General features: G+C 54.9%; 1 protein-coding gene across 1 annotated transcript; it reads right to left on the reverse strand.

The window, feature by feature from the left end:
• Positions 1 to 304: 304 nt before the first annotated feature.
• FNDC11 (fibronectin type III domain containing 11) lies at positions 305 to 10,132 on the reverse strand. Its single transcript, XM_074920610.1, has 2 exons — positions 10,040 to 10,132; positions 305 to 1,252 (listed from the first exon to the last, which is right to left on the reverse strand). The coding sequence occupies exons 1-2, from the start codon at positions 10,130 to 10,132 to the stop codon at positions 305 to 307; spliced, it is 1,041 nt and encodes a 346-aa protein (XP_074776711.1).
• Between the last annotated feature and the right edge of the window lie 1,727 nt (positions 10,133 to 11,859).

Raw genomic sequence — 11,859 nt, forward strand, 5'->3', positions numbered from 1 at the left:
TCAGAGGACGGGAAGCACCAGATGATGATGGAGATGCTTCTGTCTCCTGGGCTTTGCATTTGAGGTGTCCCACAAGTGGGACACGAGCGCTGAGTCCCAGATGCTGCCTGAGGATGTTACTGTGTGTGAGACATTTGGAACGGGTCGCTGCTAACCTGGAAAGATTTGGGGAAGGCGCTTGTATTGCTGAAAACAGAACGAGTCAGTTTTATGCAAAATGTTTGAAAGTCGGGTTTGCCTTTAATTTTTCTCATTCATCTTTTTTCAAGTGGATAAAGTGAGAAAAATGTTCTCGCGTGCCACCTCACCCTTCTAGTGCACAAGCGCCGCTGTCCATCTGATCAACACCATTAGTTTTTGTCTTCAGTATCATGCTGTCGTGCCAATTTTCGAAGACAAGCAATTGAGTGTCTGATCTTCTAACTGTGAATTCGTAACATCTGCCAGGCTTCAGGTTGTGGACTACACATGTGTCAGAGGTGACTGTCTGAACCATACCGTATCCCATTTCTGTCTTGCTCCCATTTGTCAGCAACTTCACGAGCAGTTCACACGGTTCCAGGACTGCCTCTTGATTTTCAGTAAACCACTTCAGCTTGGCCCAGTTCTCGTGTGCAAATGATTCATTTCGATCAAAAATCAGTGGCATCTTTGCCTGGAGAGAAATCCTAACGTTGAGTTCAGTATGTCTAAGATCCACACATGACACCAAACGGTGCTTGACATAGATCTGTCCTGGCACTTCCAAGGAAAGAAGATTTTCCATCAACTCGGAGAGCTTGGACAGTTTCTGCATAATCACGTCCCACTGGGAGAGGAAAGTTGTCGCGTCATGGGTCTCTACGTAACTGCTCAGCTCCTCCCGCCCTTGTTCCAGCAGTTGTAACAGCTCGGTTAAAAGTGACAGCTTGATTTGAATCTGGTTTCTTCCCACCTTCTTCACCCGCTGGAGTCTGCAGGGGTCTATCAGTTGCAAGATGCTGGTGCAATACGTCATGTGGTTGTCTCTCACGTTCACGCATTTGGGCTCAATCTCCAAGTAAAAGTAACATTTCTTCAGGAGCTCAACTTTGATCTGGTGATGCTGGAGGTAGTGGAAGCTCAGGTGGGAGTGCAGGAACTGCAGAACAAGGCTTCTCCTTTCCAAGTACTGCTCCCAGCTGGCGCTGCCTTGTTCTGCGCTGCGCACTGTGCTCTCCGAACTGGTTTCAAATTCATTTAGCTTCGCAGCCATAATTCCAAAGCTCGGGTGCTGTGTCAGAAAGCAGCAATAATAACATTAAGAACCAAAGGAAAAGCAGCTGTGAGGGAGTATAATCATGGCTGTGACTCTTCTCTCTTAATTATAAAGCTTAGCTTATAAATTTGTAGATGGGAAAGAACTGCTAGACTATGGGTGTAATTCCAGAGGAATTTTCCTTTATTGTTGTATGGTTTCTACTGGTTTGTATAGTCTGCTTTTATATATTACAACCAACTGGTCTCCTGCTACCCACCCCCCCCCCCCTTGAGAGATTCTACCTCTGCTTAATAGATTCACTGTCAGGAACTATTCTCTGATACACTCTGCCAAAATTTCTCCCTATCTTATTATCTTGTTTCATTCTAATTAGATGCCTTTGTACTCCTGTAAGCAATTTCTTTCCATTCTTCTACATCTCTGGAGATGTCTTATTTTTTTTCCCTTTGTACTCTGCCAGGCTGTTGAGGTTTGAGACCCATCTTCTAAGCCAATTCCTACAGCTACATAATCACCTTGGTGATTCAAATTAACCCTCTGCCCCCAAGCAAGGTGGCACGCAGCAGGCAGAGCCGTGCAGTACGCCGAGTGCCACCTCACAACAGCTTTCAAGAGGAGCGCTTGCGTTTTTCCTTGTACCTCTGCCTTCATCAGTGGATCGACAGTCATAACCTGACAGCTTTTTCAGCAATGTATTGCTTTCCCTTCCTTTAGTTTTAGTTTACATCATCACTTCGGTCCATAATATCTACTCATTTTCTTGTAGAATATTGTTAATCTATACACAAGGTACGGTAAGAGAATGAAACACATGTAAAGCACCTGTGACCAGGAAACGGGTCGCTGTTAAGGTGTTTCAGGAGTGGTCCTACGCGAGGCTGTATCTTCTCTTAGTCCTAGCTTACCGGCAAAGCCGTGCTCTGCCTGGCGGTGCCTGCTGAGCCAAGATGGAAGGTGTTTCTCTGTCGTGTTTTAGCTGAAGTACCCGCAGCTCACACAGCCTATGTAGCATAAACAGACATTAGCTAAATAAACGCCTGTGGCCCTGTCATCGGTGATACTGTAACGAGAACCTAGCTTGACACTGAGAATGTGGCTCTCAAATCAAGCTGGACACACTTGAAATAAATATGGAGTTCTGAAATTAAGATTTTTGTGACCCCAGTCAGGCTGCGATGATACCTTCTAGCAACAGGTAACTTTCCTCGTTCTGTGCCATTTTCTGGTTATATTTAAATTCTTGTAGTCTCTAACTGAGATATTTTAATTCTTACATGTCTTGTAGAAGCTAGATGGTGATATCTAGTTGACAAAGCAATTTTTCTTGGCCTCGTTTTCCCTAAATGCTTTACCAAACTAATAATACTTCCTCGTAGAGAATTGCAAGTGTTTGTAAACCTTTCAGATGTCTGGCCCCTAGCTGCACTACAATTTATACTAAAATTCACTCATTCGCAGCAACTTTATTTCCAAGAGAGCTGTCAACTTAAAAAAACAATCTGTATTTCCTTTTCACTTTTTTTCTTTCCACAGGAAAAAAAAAAAAAAAAACAACCCACAACCCAAACCTAAACCAAAGCAGCGCCAGTTTCTGGCATCCCCGTATGGAGTGCAACAGGGACAGCACATGCACCAGGTTACATTGCTCCGCGTTCAGAGCAGTTTGGCTCGCTCAAGCAGTCTGTTTGCCCACAGACAGAGCTGTGATTGTGCTTGTTTTCCCTTTCTGTTTTTATATCTCTTTTTTTTTTCCCGTTCTTGCCAGAAACGGCTGTTTTCCCAGTAGCGCCGCTGCGTTTGCAGCCTGGGAGGCTGCAGTCGCCACAGGCAGGGCTGCGTGGCCCTGGGCTCCCCCAGGCCGGGGGCGGGAGGGGGCACCCATGGGAGACGGAGACCCCAACGCTATCCCCGCAGCTCAACCCCAGCCCCGCACCCCGCGGCTGCAGCCTCCTGGCGCTGCCCCGCCTCGGGGACAAGCTCCGGCCTCTCCGGCAAGGGCCAAGCCCGGGGAGGCCCAAGCCGGACTTACCCAGCCCCGCCGAGCCCCGACCCCTGCGGGGTTTCACCTGCGGCCCGGCCCGGCCGCACGCAGCCGCGCAGGCCCCGGCGGTTGCCATGGCGACGCATTGTGGCGTGCGGGGCCGGGGCCTGGGCCGAGGCCTGTGCTGGGAACTGCGGCCTGTGCTGGGACCGGGGCCTGTGCTGGGACCGGGGCCTGTGCTGGGACCGGGGCCTGTGCTGGGACCGGGGCCTGCCTGCCCCCACCACAGCGCAGGCCCGGGGAGCCGCAGGGAAACCTCCCAAGGCCGAGGCTTCGGCATCTCGTGCGGACGCGGGTGCTGTTCCCGCTCCTTGCGGTCGGTTTCCATCACCCAATTGTGCCCCGGCTGGCGGGGCTGAGCCCCCGGCACCCACCAACTCTCCCCCAAGCCCCTGCTTTTCACCGTGATGCTTTTTGCTCTTGGCAGCCGTGGTTTGTGGGGACATACCCCAGCTGTCTACGGGACTGTAAGCCCCTAAATCATTTGTACCTTCGCCTCCATAAATCTCAGTAATCTGTACCTCAGCCCCCCCCCCTTCACCTTCCAGTCCCTGGGGAAATGTGGTACCTTGGGTCCCTACGGGTTCGGTGACACCCGCCCAGCCCAAGGGGAGTTGGCCCCATGTGCGGGGAGAGGAGTGTGACTGGGCTCTCCTCTGCCCGCTGAATTAGCAGGCATCTGGTTTTATTCCGAAAGCTGTGACTCAGGTCGCCCACAGCAAGCGGGCACACAACGTCTGGCTGCTGTGATCGCAGGGTGATGCGTCTCCCGGCGCCGGGACCAGGGTGAGGGTCAGTGCGATCCCTGGGTTGGGCGTCGGGCACTGCGAGGTGGGAGCAGCTCTGACCCCAGCCCAGCGCTCTGCTGGGGCAATTTCCCGTCGTACCGGAGGGCCCGGAGGAGCAGAGCAGAGGGGCCGAGGGCTCTGTGCTTCCTGCTCCACAGGCACGTTTTGTTTCACTCCCATCGGGTGCCCTTGCTGTTACGACAGGGCTGCAGGAGTGCTAAACTGAAAGGACCATGATCTGAGGTTTGCAATCATTGGGGCATCCAAAATACGATTTCCAAAGCTTTGCTTCCCTGTGCGAGACGTTCCCATTGCTCCTTCAGCATGTCTCATCTCTGCTCCACGGAGCTAGGCAGCAGTTTCGGTGTTTTATGTGTGGCTCCAAGGCTGCCTAACTGAGCTGCTTCACTGTGGGCTGGTTTAAAACTTGGTTCTCTCTGCAGAGCCCAGACCTCAGCGGTGAACTGCGAGGCCGTGGCTTCGAGTCAAGGGTCCCTGCAGACAGAGCTGAAGGAGCTAAGGCAGGACAGCCAGAAAATGGTAAATGTTAGCTCAGAGCAAGGTGCCGCCAGCACAGCACTGAGCAGAAAAACTGGCTCCCTCCCCGGTCACGGTAGCGGCACCCTGCACCCTGCGAGGTGGCCGCGCCGACACACGGCTGCCTTGTTTCTCACTCCACCTCGCCGGGGTTTTGAGTCACCCTGTGTAGCATTTCTGGGAGGGGGATTGTGAGTGACCCTGCCCTGGATTCCTGAGCATCGCCAGCACCCCGCTGCTGCTCTGCCTGGGAGCAGCTCGGAGCCCAGCCTGGGCAGGTCTGGGGTGCCCACAGACAGGCTTCAGCTCTGCTCTTTGCTGCTTTGCGGATGTGAATATTCGCCCAGGAAAGCATAGGTGGTCCTGGGGTACTAATGGGATCTACTGGGCTTTATGGCATGCTGTGGGGCAGGGATATTTTCGCTTTTTGAAGGTGAATATTTCAGTCTTTACATCTGAGGCCAGACATACGCCAGTGCTTTGTTCTCCACAGCGAGACTGAGGCTGTTTCACAAAGTGTCAGGCGTTTTGTTAACTTAAACACATAATCCGTATTAAAGAGATGCGTTGAAACAGGATATAAACTGCTTCATTAAACGCATTAAACTTCGTTTTGGGTAAGAAGGGATTTTCCTGCTCTGCTTTGCTGCAGGACTGGCCGGTCAGCTGTTTAATCATGGAGAGGAGACTGGCTCGTCTGGTGCTCGATACCGGTGTGTGCATCAGCAAACCGGACAGGCGTCTGCGTCTGAAGGTGCCTTCATAGTCCCTGCGATTAAATCTTTGGGTCAGGGCTTAGCCTTAATGCTGTCTTGTACGCTTAGCTGGCGCATCTCTGCTAAGCCTTTTTAATTGAATGATAGGCAAGATCTGTAACACCAGCCCTGAGCTTCTGCTTGAACATCAAGGGAGGAGGCAATCTGTCATTTTAAGAAATCAATGCATCTTCTCAAGGCAGCCGGAGCTTACCATTTCATTTCACAGCTGCCAAGAGATTAACTATACAATTGTCAGGTATGATTCTCTAACAGACAAGGAAGATAACAAATATGAGTGAAAGAAGGTTGATTGATAGCCTTGCCTGGGGGGGAGGGCTAGCAGAGATCAGTATTTGGTAATAACGCCAGGTTTCTGCAGGAAATGAATGTTCATGCTCATGTCACAGATCCCAAGCCTGTCGTTTGGGCTGTGTGTGCCAGGAACTAGACCTGGCTTTTCCCTCTGCCTTGGTGGTCTGAGGGCTTAAGGCCGTAAGAGGAGCCTTAGTCCAGCTGACCTCACCTCCTGTTCAGCCATGGCCTGGGCCAGATGCCCAGGAGGAGTTTTACACCAGGCTTGCACTTCGTGGCCGTTTCCCTCAGCACCCTCCCGTCCCACGATTTCTGAAGACGTCGTTGTGTTTACTAGCTCTCAGCAGAGACCGCGTCTGCCTTCGAGCGGGCGAGGTCTAAGCTCTTCAGGGTGTTCCTGCACCCCAGAACTGACCCGAAAAAGGTGGAGGAAGAAGATGAAAGTATTGCACAGCCTGAGCTGAGTGCAGCAGCTGAGCTTCTCGTGCAGCAAAGGTGAAGTCCTGGGCTATAGCAAGTTTTGCTCCTCGTTTTGGCAGGGTTAGGGTGTCAGCGGAGCTCAGCGTGGTGTGTGTGTTTGAAACGGGGCCTGTTGCTGGAGTTGTGTGGAGACGTTTGCACTGAGCTTGCTTGTGCTTCTCAGCGCCAGAAATGCTAAATTTCATCCCAAATGTAGCATGGAGAAATGGAGTCCCTTTGGCTGCCCCTGTCCTGGACAGCTGGCCAAGCCACTGCCTTGATTTTAGGACTATGAGCATAAACCTGCTTAGAGCCTGCAGCTGAAATTTTACTGTTTTCAGCAGCTCTGCGTCGGGGATCAGTTCGACTGTAGGAGTGTACAACCTTCTATGAATGTCTTTGGATTAATACAAATACAAATGCGTTTGAAGCATTCAAACACCATGTACCCCCTTTTCCCCCCTCTCTCATCAGCTGAGCTGTCTCTGTAGCAGCTGACAGCCGTTGTCTCCCACGTTCATCATTCTGCCCCGTCCTCCTGCCCACAGCATCGAAATAAAGAACTTGTTAGTCCTGTCTTTGAGATCAAGATATAAGCAGACAATTGATTTTCCTCCCTCTTCTCATTAGTGAGCTCTGACACTTAATAAAACATATATTTCCACTGTCGGGGTAAGCAAGACACCCAGATAGTGCCTGTCAGAGGGAGCAGGGAGCGGGGATTCATCTTTATGGAAAATCAATAGCTGGAACAGAGAAATTGGCAGAACCCAAATTAAAAGTCGCTGGCAATTTCTGTCTTCATATTTCATGTCCCCTGCATTTCTGAAACAGTCATTTGCTGCAAAAGAAACCACCGCGGGGATGAGGGAGGACGATGGACCTTGTGCCTGGTTCTTCCTCTGCTGCGGGTGTCGGGCAGAGGCGGGTGCGGAGCAGCTCTTCGGGCAGTGCCTGGTTCAGGGTGATCCCTGTCCTGGGGAACGGGGCTCGTCAACTCGGACCTTTCTGCTGGACAGAGGTTGTGTCACTGTGCCTGCTGCTGGCAGCTCTGTCATAAAATTCTCCCAAGGTCACGGTCTCCTCCAGGGCTCCAGGCAGTGTCCCCACATCCCGGGGTGGCACCCACACACCTCGCGTGCGTTTGCCTGGCCCCGTGGAGAGGGAGTTTCAGAGCAGGGCTGCCCATCAGCTGGCTGCCCCGAGCTGCTTCAGACCCCGTTATCGCAAAGCTGTGACTGATTTACTCACTGCTGGCTCCCAATTTCACTGGTGCCTCATACACCTGAAATAAATTAGATATTCCCGATATATCCCGGACCTAAATCATCACCACACATCACTGAGCTCACTTTGCTCATCAGGCTGTGATTCAGAAGGCTCGCTTTGAGAAGGAAGAGGGGCGTAAGTTTTCTGAGGAACCTGGTGGGGGGAAACTGCTCTCCTGGGATGCAAAAGCCCCATCTGGACCAAGCCGGGAAGGAGTTAATTGTGTCCCCGAGGCAGCAATTATCTCCAGCTCATTACACCCACTAAGGGCACCCCAGGAGGGACCCCACAACCTGGACCTGCTGGAGTTTGGGCCAGCTGTTTGTCTACAACAGGCCAAGAATTTTTTGGGTTTGGAGGCTGGTTTGGGGCAAAAATCTTCCTGTGCCAGCCCTGGGATCTGCTCCGTGTGGGGCTGAGCGCTTGGGATTTCCTCGGGGAAGGGAAAGGGAGACTTTGCCAGTTCTCCTTCCCTCCCCTGCTGAGTGTTTGGTGGTTGGACAGCCCGCACAGGTCGAAGGGGAGCCCTAGGACAGACAGACCCTGCTTTCTCCAGGGGTGATATTAATTTAAGTGCTCTGACACGTGTGCAGGATGCGAGAGGTGAGAGCTTGTCTGAGCTGCAGGCTGCAGCAGCAGTCGGTTTACCGATGATCTAGCTCAGGAAGATGGAGCGGGGTCATGGGAGCTCCTTTATCTTGCTGGAAGCTCATCAAAAGCCCCTTTGGATATCCTCGTGCTGTGCTGCACTTTGCAAGGCAGACGTCCTTGAGCATAAGTTCAAGGCAGGCTGGCGTGTCCCAGATCCCATGAGACAGCCCCCGCTGGCAGGCTCATCCGAGCAGCCAGTGTGCACCCCGTTTATTGCAGGAAAACATCCCAAGGGGTCACACTGCTGCCTTGTCCCCTGGTTGTCACCTGCAGTCAGTCCCAGCTCGGTGCTGTGGCTAGCGGGGAGCACGGCTGGGCTAACACCCGCAGCACGCCCAGGGAGCCGGGTGTCCGCCCTCCCCAGGGACACGGGACGTGAAAGTGGCTCCGAGGCTCCAGCGTTCGTCCCGCTGGGACCCGGCGAGCAGCACTGTTGGTACCAGTGGGCAGAGCTGGGTCCTGTGATTTAGCACTTGGTTCACGCTCCTTTCCACCCCTCAGGGCTGGTGGCCAATAAATCAATAAATCAGCCCAACCTGGTTGTTCCCACAGCAGCTTCCAGTAGGGAGGGGGGGCTGCAAACCCCCACAGTATGAGCAAGGCAGAGGCTTTTATTTCTCACCACTGAAGGCTGTGGTGGGTTTGGGAACATTGTTCCCCAAACACAGGGCTGGTACTGGGGCATTTCTGTGTTTCAAGGAGGAATTTAGGCTCATGGTAAGATAAGGACCTGGTTGCGTTTGTGGAAGAGGGGAGGTGACCCCTGCGCAGCTGGTTTAGTGCCCCTCGCTGATTTCCAGCGGCTTTCCAGAGGAGGAAGGAGCATCTTTCTCTGCCCAGGTTAAACCAGGAGCAACTGTGGGGCTGAATCCACGCAGAGGGAGCAGAGTTAGGGCTCGGAGCAGTGTGCCTGGGTCGGGCTTTGCTGCTGCTCCCAGGGATGCTCATCTCCCCCCGGGCCTCATCCAGCCCTGGCGCTGGGGCAGCGGCTGCGGCCCTGCCTTGCAGTGGTCTGGGTCGTCAGTCTGGAGGGGGCCAGTGTAGGGGGGGGGGGGGGGGGGTGTCACTCTGGGAATGCTGACAGCCCCCAGCTCGGGTGGCGGGACAGGGAGGGTGAAGTCATGGCCCGTGTCAGCTCATCCATCGCCGCTGGTCCCGGGGGAAGCGCAGGCTTTGGCAGCTCTAAGTGGGGTTGGAGGCGGATGCAATTCTGGAGAACAAGATTCCCTTGCAAAACCTGTAAAAAAAAAAAAAAAAAAGGAAAAAGAAAAAATTAAAGTTGTTGGCTGAGAAGCTTGTTTAAAGATCACATCTCTGGCAGAGGAAATAAGGTCTTAATTCCCTCCCTTGCCACTTGCCTCCCCGCGTGTCTTCACAAGTGCTGGGTCCCCAGAGGCGCGCAGCCGTCAGCTCTGCCAGGAAACGCGCTGGGGAAGAGAAGTGGCTTTTGTTTGTGGAACTGGGACTGACCTGAAGTGGCTCTGGGCGAAGCCGCTGCCTCTGCCACGTGCGGTCCCGGCTGTGGGGGAGAGGCAGGTGTGGAGTGTGCGTGGGGCGTGGGCCCCCTGCGCGGCTCCACCCATGTGTGTTTGAGGCAGATGGTAGATGGCAAAAAATATATTTTTGGCTTTCTGACTTGGCCGTCTTTCTTTTCTGAAGCCTTGGTTGGAATCAGGTGGTTTGGGTGGTGGTGCTCGCCCTGCTCCATCCCCCGGGTCCCCCAGGCGGGACTGGGGGGGTTTCTGGGGGAGGAAGGATGGGGTGGCCGTGGCCATCCCACACCCGTGGGGGCTGCACTGCTCCTGCTGCTGGAGAGCTGTAGGGATAAAAGATATTTAGTAAGTGCCAACTCGGTGCCATCCACAGCCTTATCTGCTGTGCGGCAGAGCAGCGGGGCTGGGCTGTCCCCGGGCCGAGGACGCCCGTGACTGTCCTGCAGCCGAGAGGGGGGACGGAGGAGGATGAGGAGGGTCCGCCCTCCCACCTGGCAGAGCCCCCGCTCACCAGCGTGCCGGCTTTTCGTGGCCTCGCGTTTCATCGTCACCTCCACCCACACGAAGAGCCTCGTCTGAGTCATCTCCCGGCGAGATGGAGTGTGTGGGCTCAGCGCAGCTTTAGCTGTTCATCCTCTGCTTTGCCGGAGCCTGACACGGGGTAAAGCTGGAGCCGTTCATCACTGCGGGGATGAAGCAGCTGAATGTCCTGTACCCGCAGGACGGGCCCAGCTCTGCTCCCTCCAGCTCCAGCAGCCGGTGCCTCGCCGTGGCCCAGGACTGTGTAAGCGGCTGCTGCTTGAGAAGCTCGAGAGATCATAAAAGAAATACGGACTTAACGTTTTGCACTGAATTAGCGCTTTAGCTGTGAAACGCAGCGCCAGAGTGGAGAGGAGGCTCTTGAAAATGTTCCTACCGTGTGGCAAAGCGAGGGAGAGCGAAGCCGACGGCAAAGCAGCGTCTCACCTCTGAGGTTAAATCCATCCCGGAGGGGGAGGTTGGTGTTTGCCCAACGAGGGCTCGGCTCCGCCACTGGCCTGGTGGTCGTGGTGGTTTATCCCCCCACTCTCATCCTGCTGCCTGGCCGCGGCTCTGCCACGTGCAGCCCTACCCCAGCACGCGCCCTCCCGGTCCCCGAGGAGCGGCAGAGCCGGGGATGGTGGTGCCTGGGTACCTTTATATCAGCTATCAAGTACGTGAAGCGTCTCCGTGGCGTTCAGCAGCCCTCTCTGCATATGAAATAGCAGGTCTTCAGGGAGCAAATCCGCAGTGAAACATTTCTCCTGGTGACTGACACCAACCTCTCTCTCTGCTCATGTTAAAAGCTTTTTGGCTGCTGGCAGGGCCGGGCGGTCACCTGCCCCTCGCCCGCAGCGGGGCAGCACGTGCGTGAGGTGACCCGGGCTCCCCACCCCAAGCTCCTGCTGAATTTTCATCTCCATCACATCTGCAGGGGCCAAGCTAAGGAGAGCTGGGGGCCGCGGGCGCTCACGTGGCTCATTCTGCGGCCAGAGACGTGCGTGGTGCCACGAACCTGGGGGTTGGCAAAATGATCCTTGGCACCGGCATGGCTTAAAAGAGCGAGAAATGATTGAGAGCAAAAGGAGCTGCTTTGGAGGTGCAGCAGCATTTGTGTGGGGTAATTTTGGGGTGACTGCAGGTCAGGGTGGGGGGAAGCGGTGTGGCACCACTGCTCTCTGCAGCTGCCCTTGTCACCAGGACCTGTCACCAGTCTCAGCCTGTCCCACACCCACTGCTGGTGCAATCGGAGCCCACCCGGCCCCTTCCCTGCCTGCAGGCAGGATGCTCTGGGCAGGACTGGGGGGATGTTTGAGCACCCAAGGTTGCCCTCGTGGTGGGTGCCAGGCGGTCAATGCCCCTTGGCCCCGCGATAACCCATCTGGGGGCTGGGGGAAATGTGGCTTGCCCCCCCCCCCCCCCCTTTGCTTGCTGGCAGTGAGCAGAGCAGCTCTGGCCCCTCAGCATCGCTCCGGCCAGGGCTGACCAGCCCGACTGGGCTGAAAAACATCCATTTTAGGTCCCTGTCGGCAGCGATTAGGGAGCACAATGCCGATGGCCGTGCGTGGGGAGCCTGTAGCCACGCGGCCAGCGGCGCTGGGGCTGCCAGAGGGGGAGCGAGCGGGGAGGACTGGCCGCCGAGCACGTCGCTGCGGCTGCCCCGGGTCACACGAGGCTGCGGGGCCGTTAAGCAAGGGCTGGCGAGCAGCGGGGCATGGCCCCGCGGGCCGGGACACCCCGTGTCCCTCGCTGGCTCCAAAATCTTCCCGTGCCGCAGGCTGCGGCTCAGCCT

Source organism: Athene noctua, chromosome 16, assembly GCF_965140245.1.
Source record: "Athene noctua chromosome 16, bAthNoc1.hap1.1, whole genome shotgun sequence".
Classification (NCBI taxonomy): Eukaryota; Metazoa; Chordata; class Aves; order Strigiformes; family Strigidae; genus Athene; species Athene noctua.

Excerpts from the sequence above, each read along its gene's own strand:
- FNDC11 (XM_074920610.1), bottom strand. The coding sequence starts at position 10,132 with ATGACTCAGACGAGGCTCTTCGTGTGGGTGGAGGTGACGATGAAACGC. Across the intron at positions 1,253-10,039 it reads GTGAGCGGGGGCTCTGCCAG|CACCCGAGCTTTGGAATTAT; the intron begins GTGGGAGGGCGG and ends TTTCTGACACAG.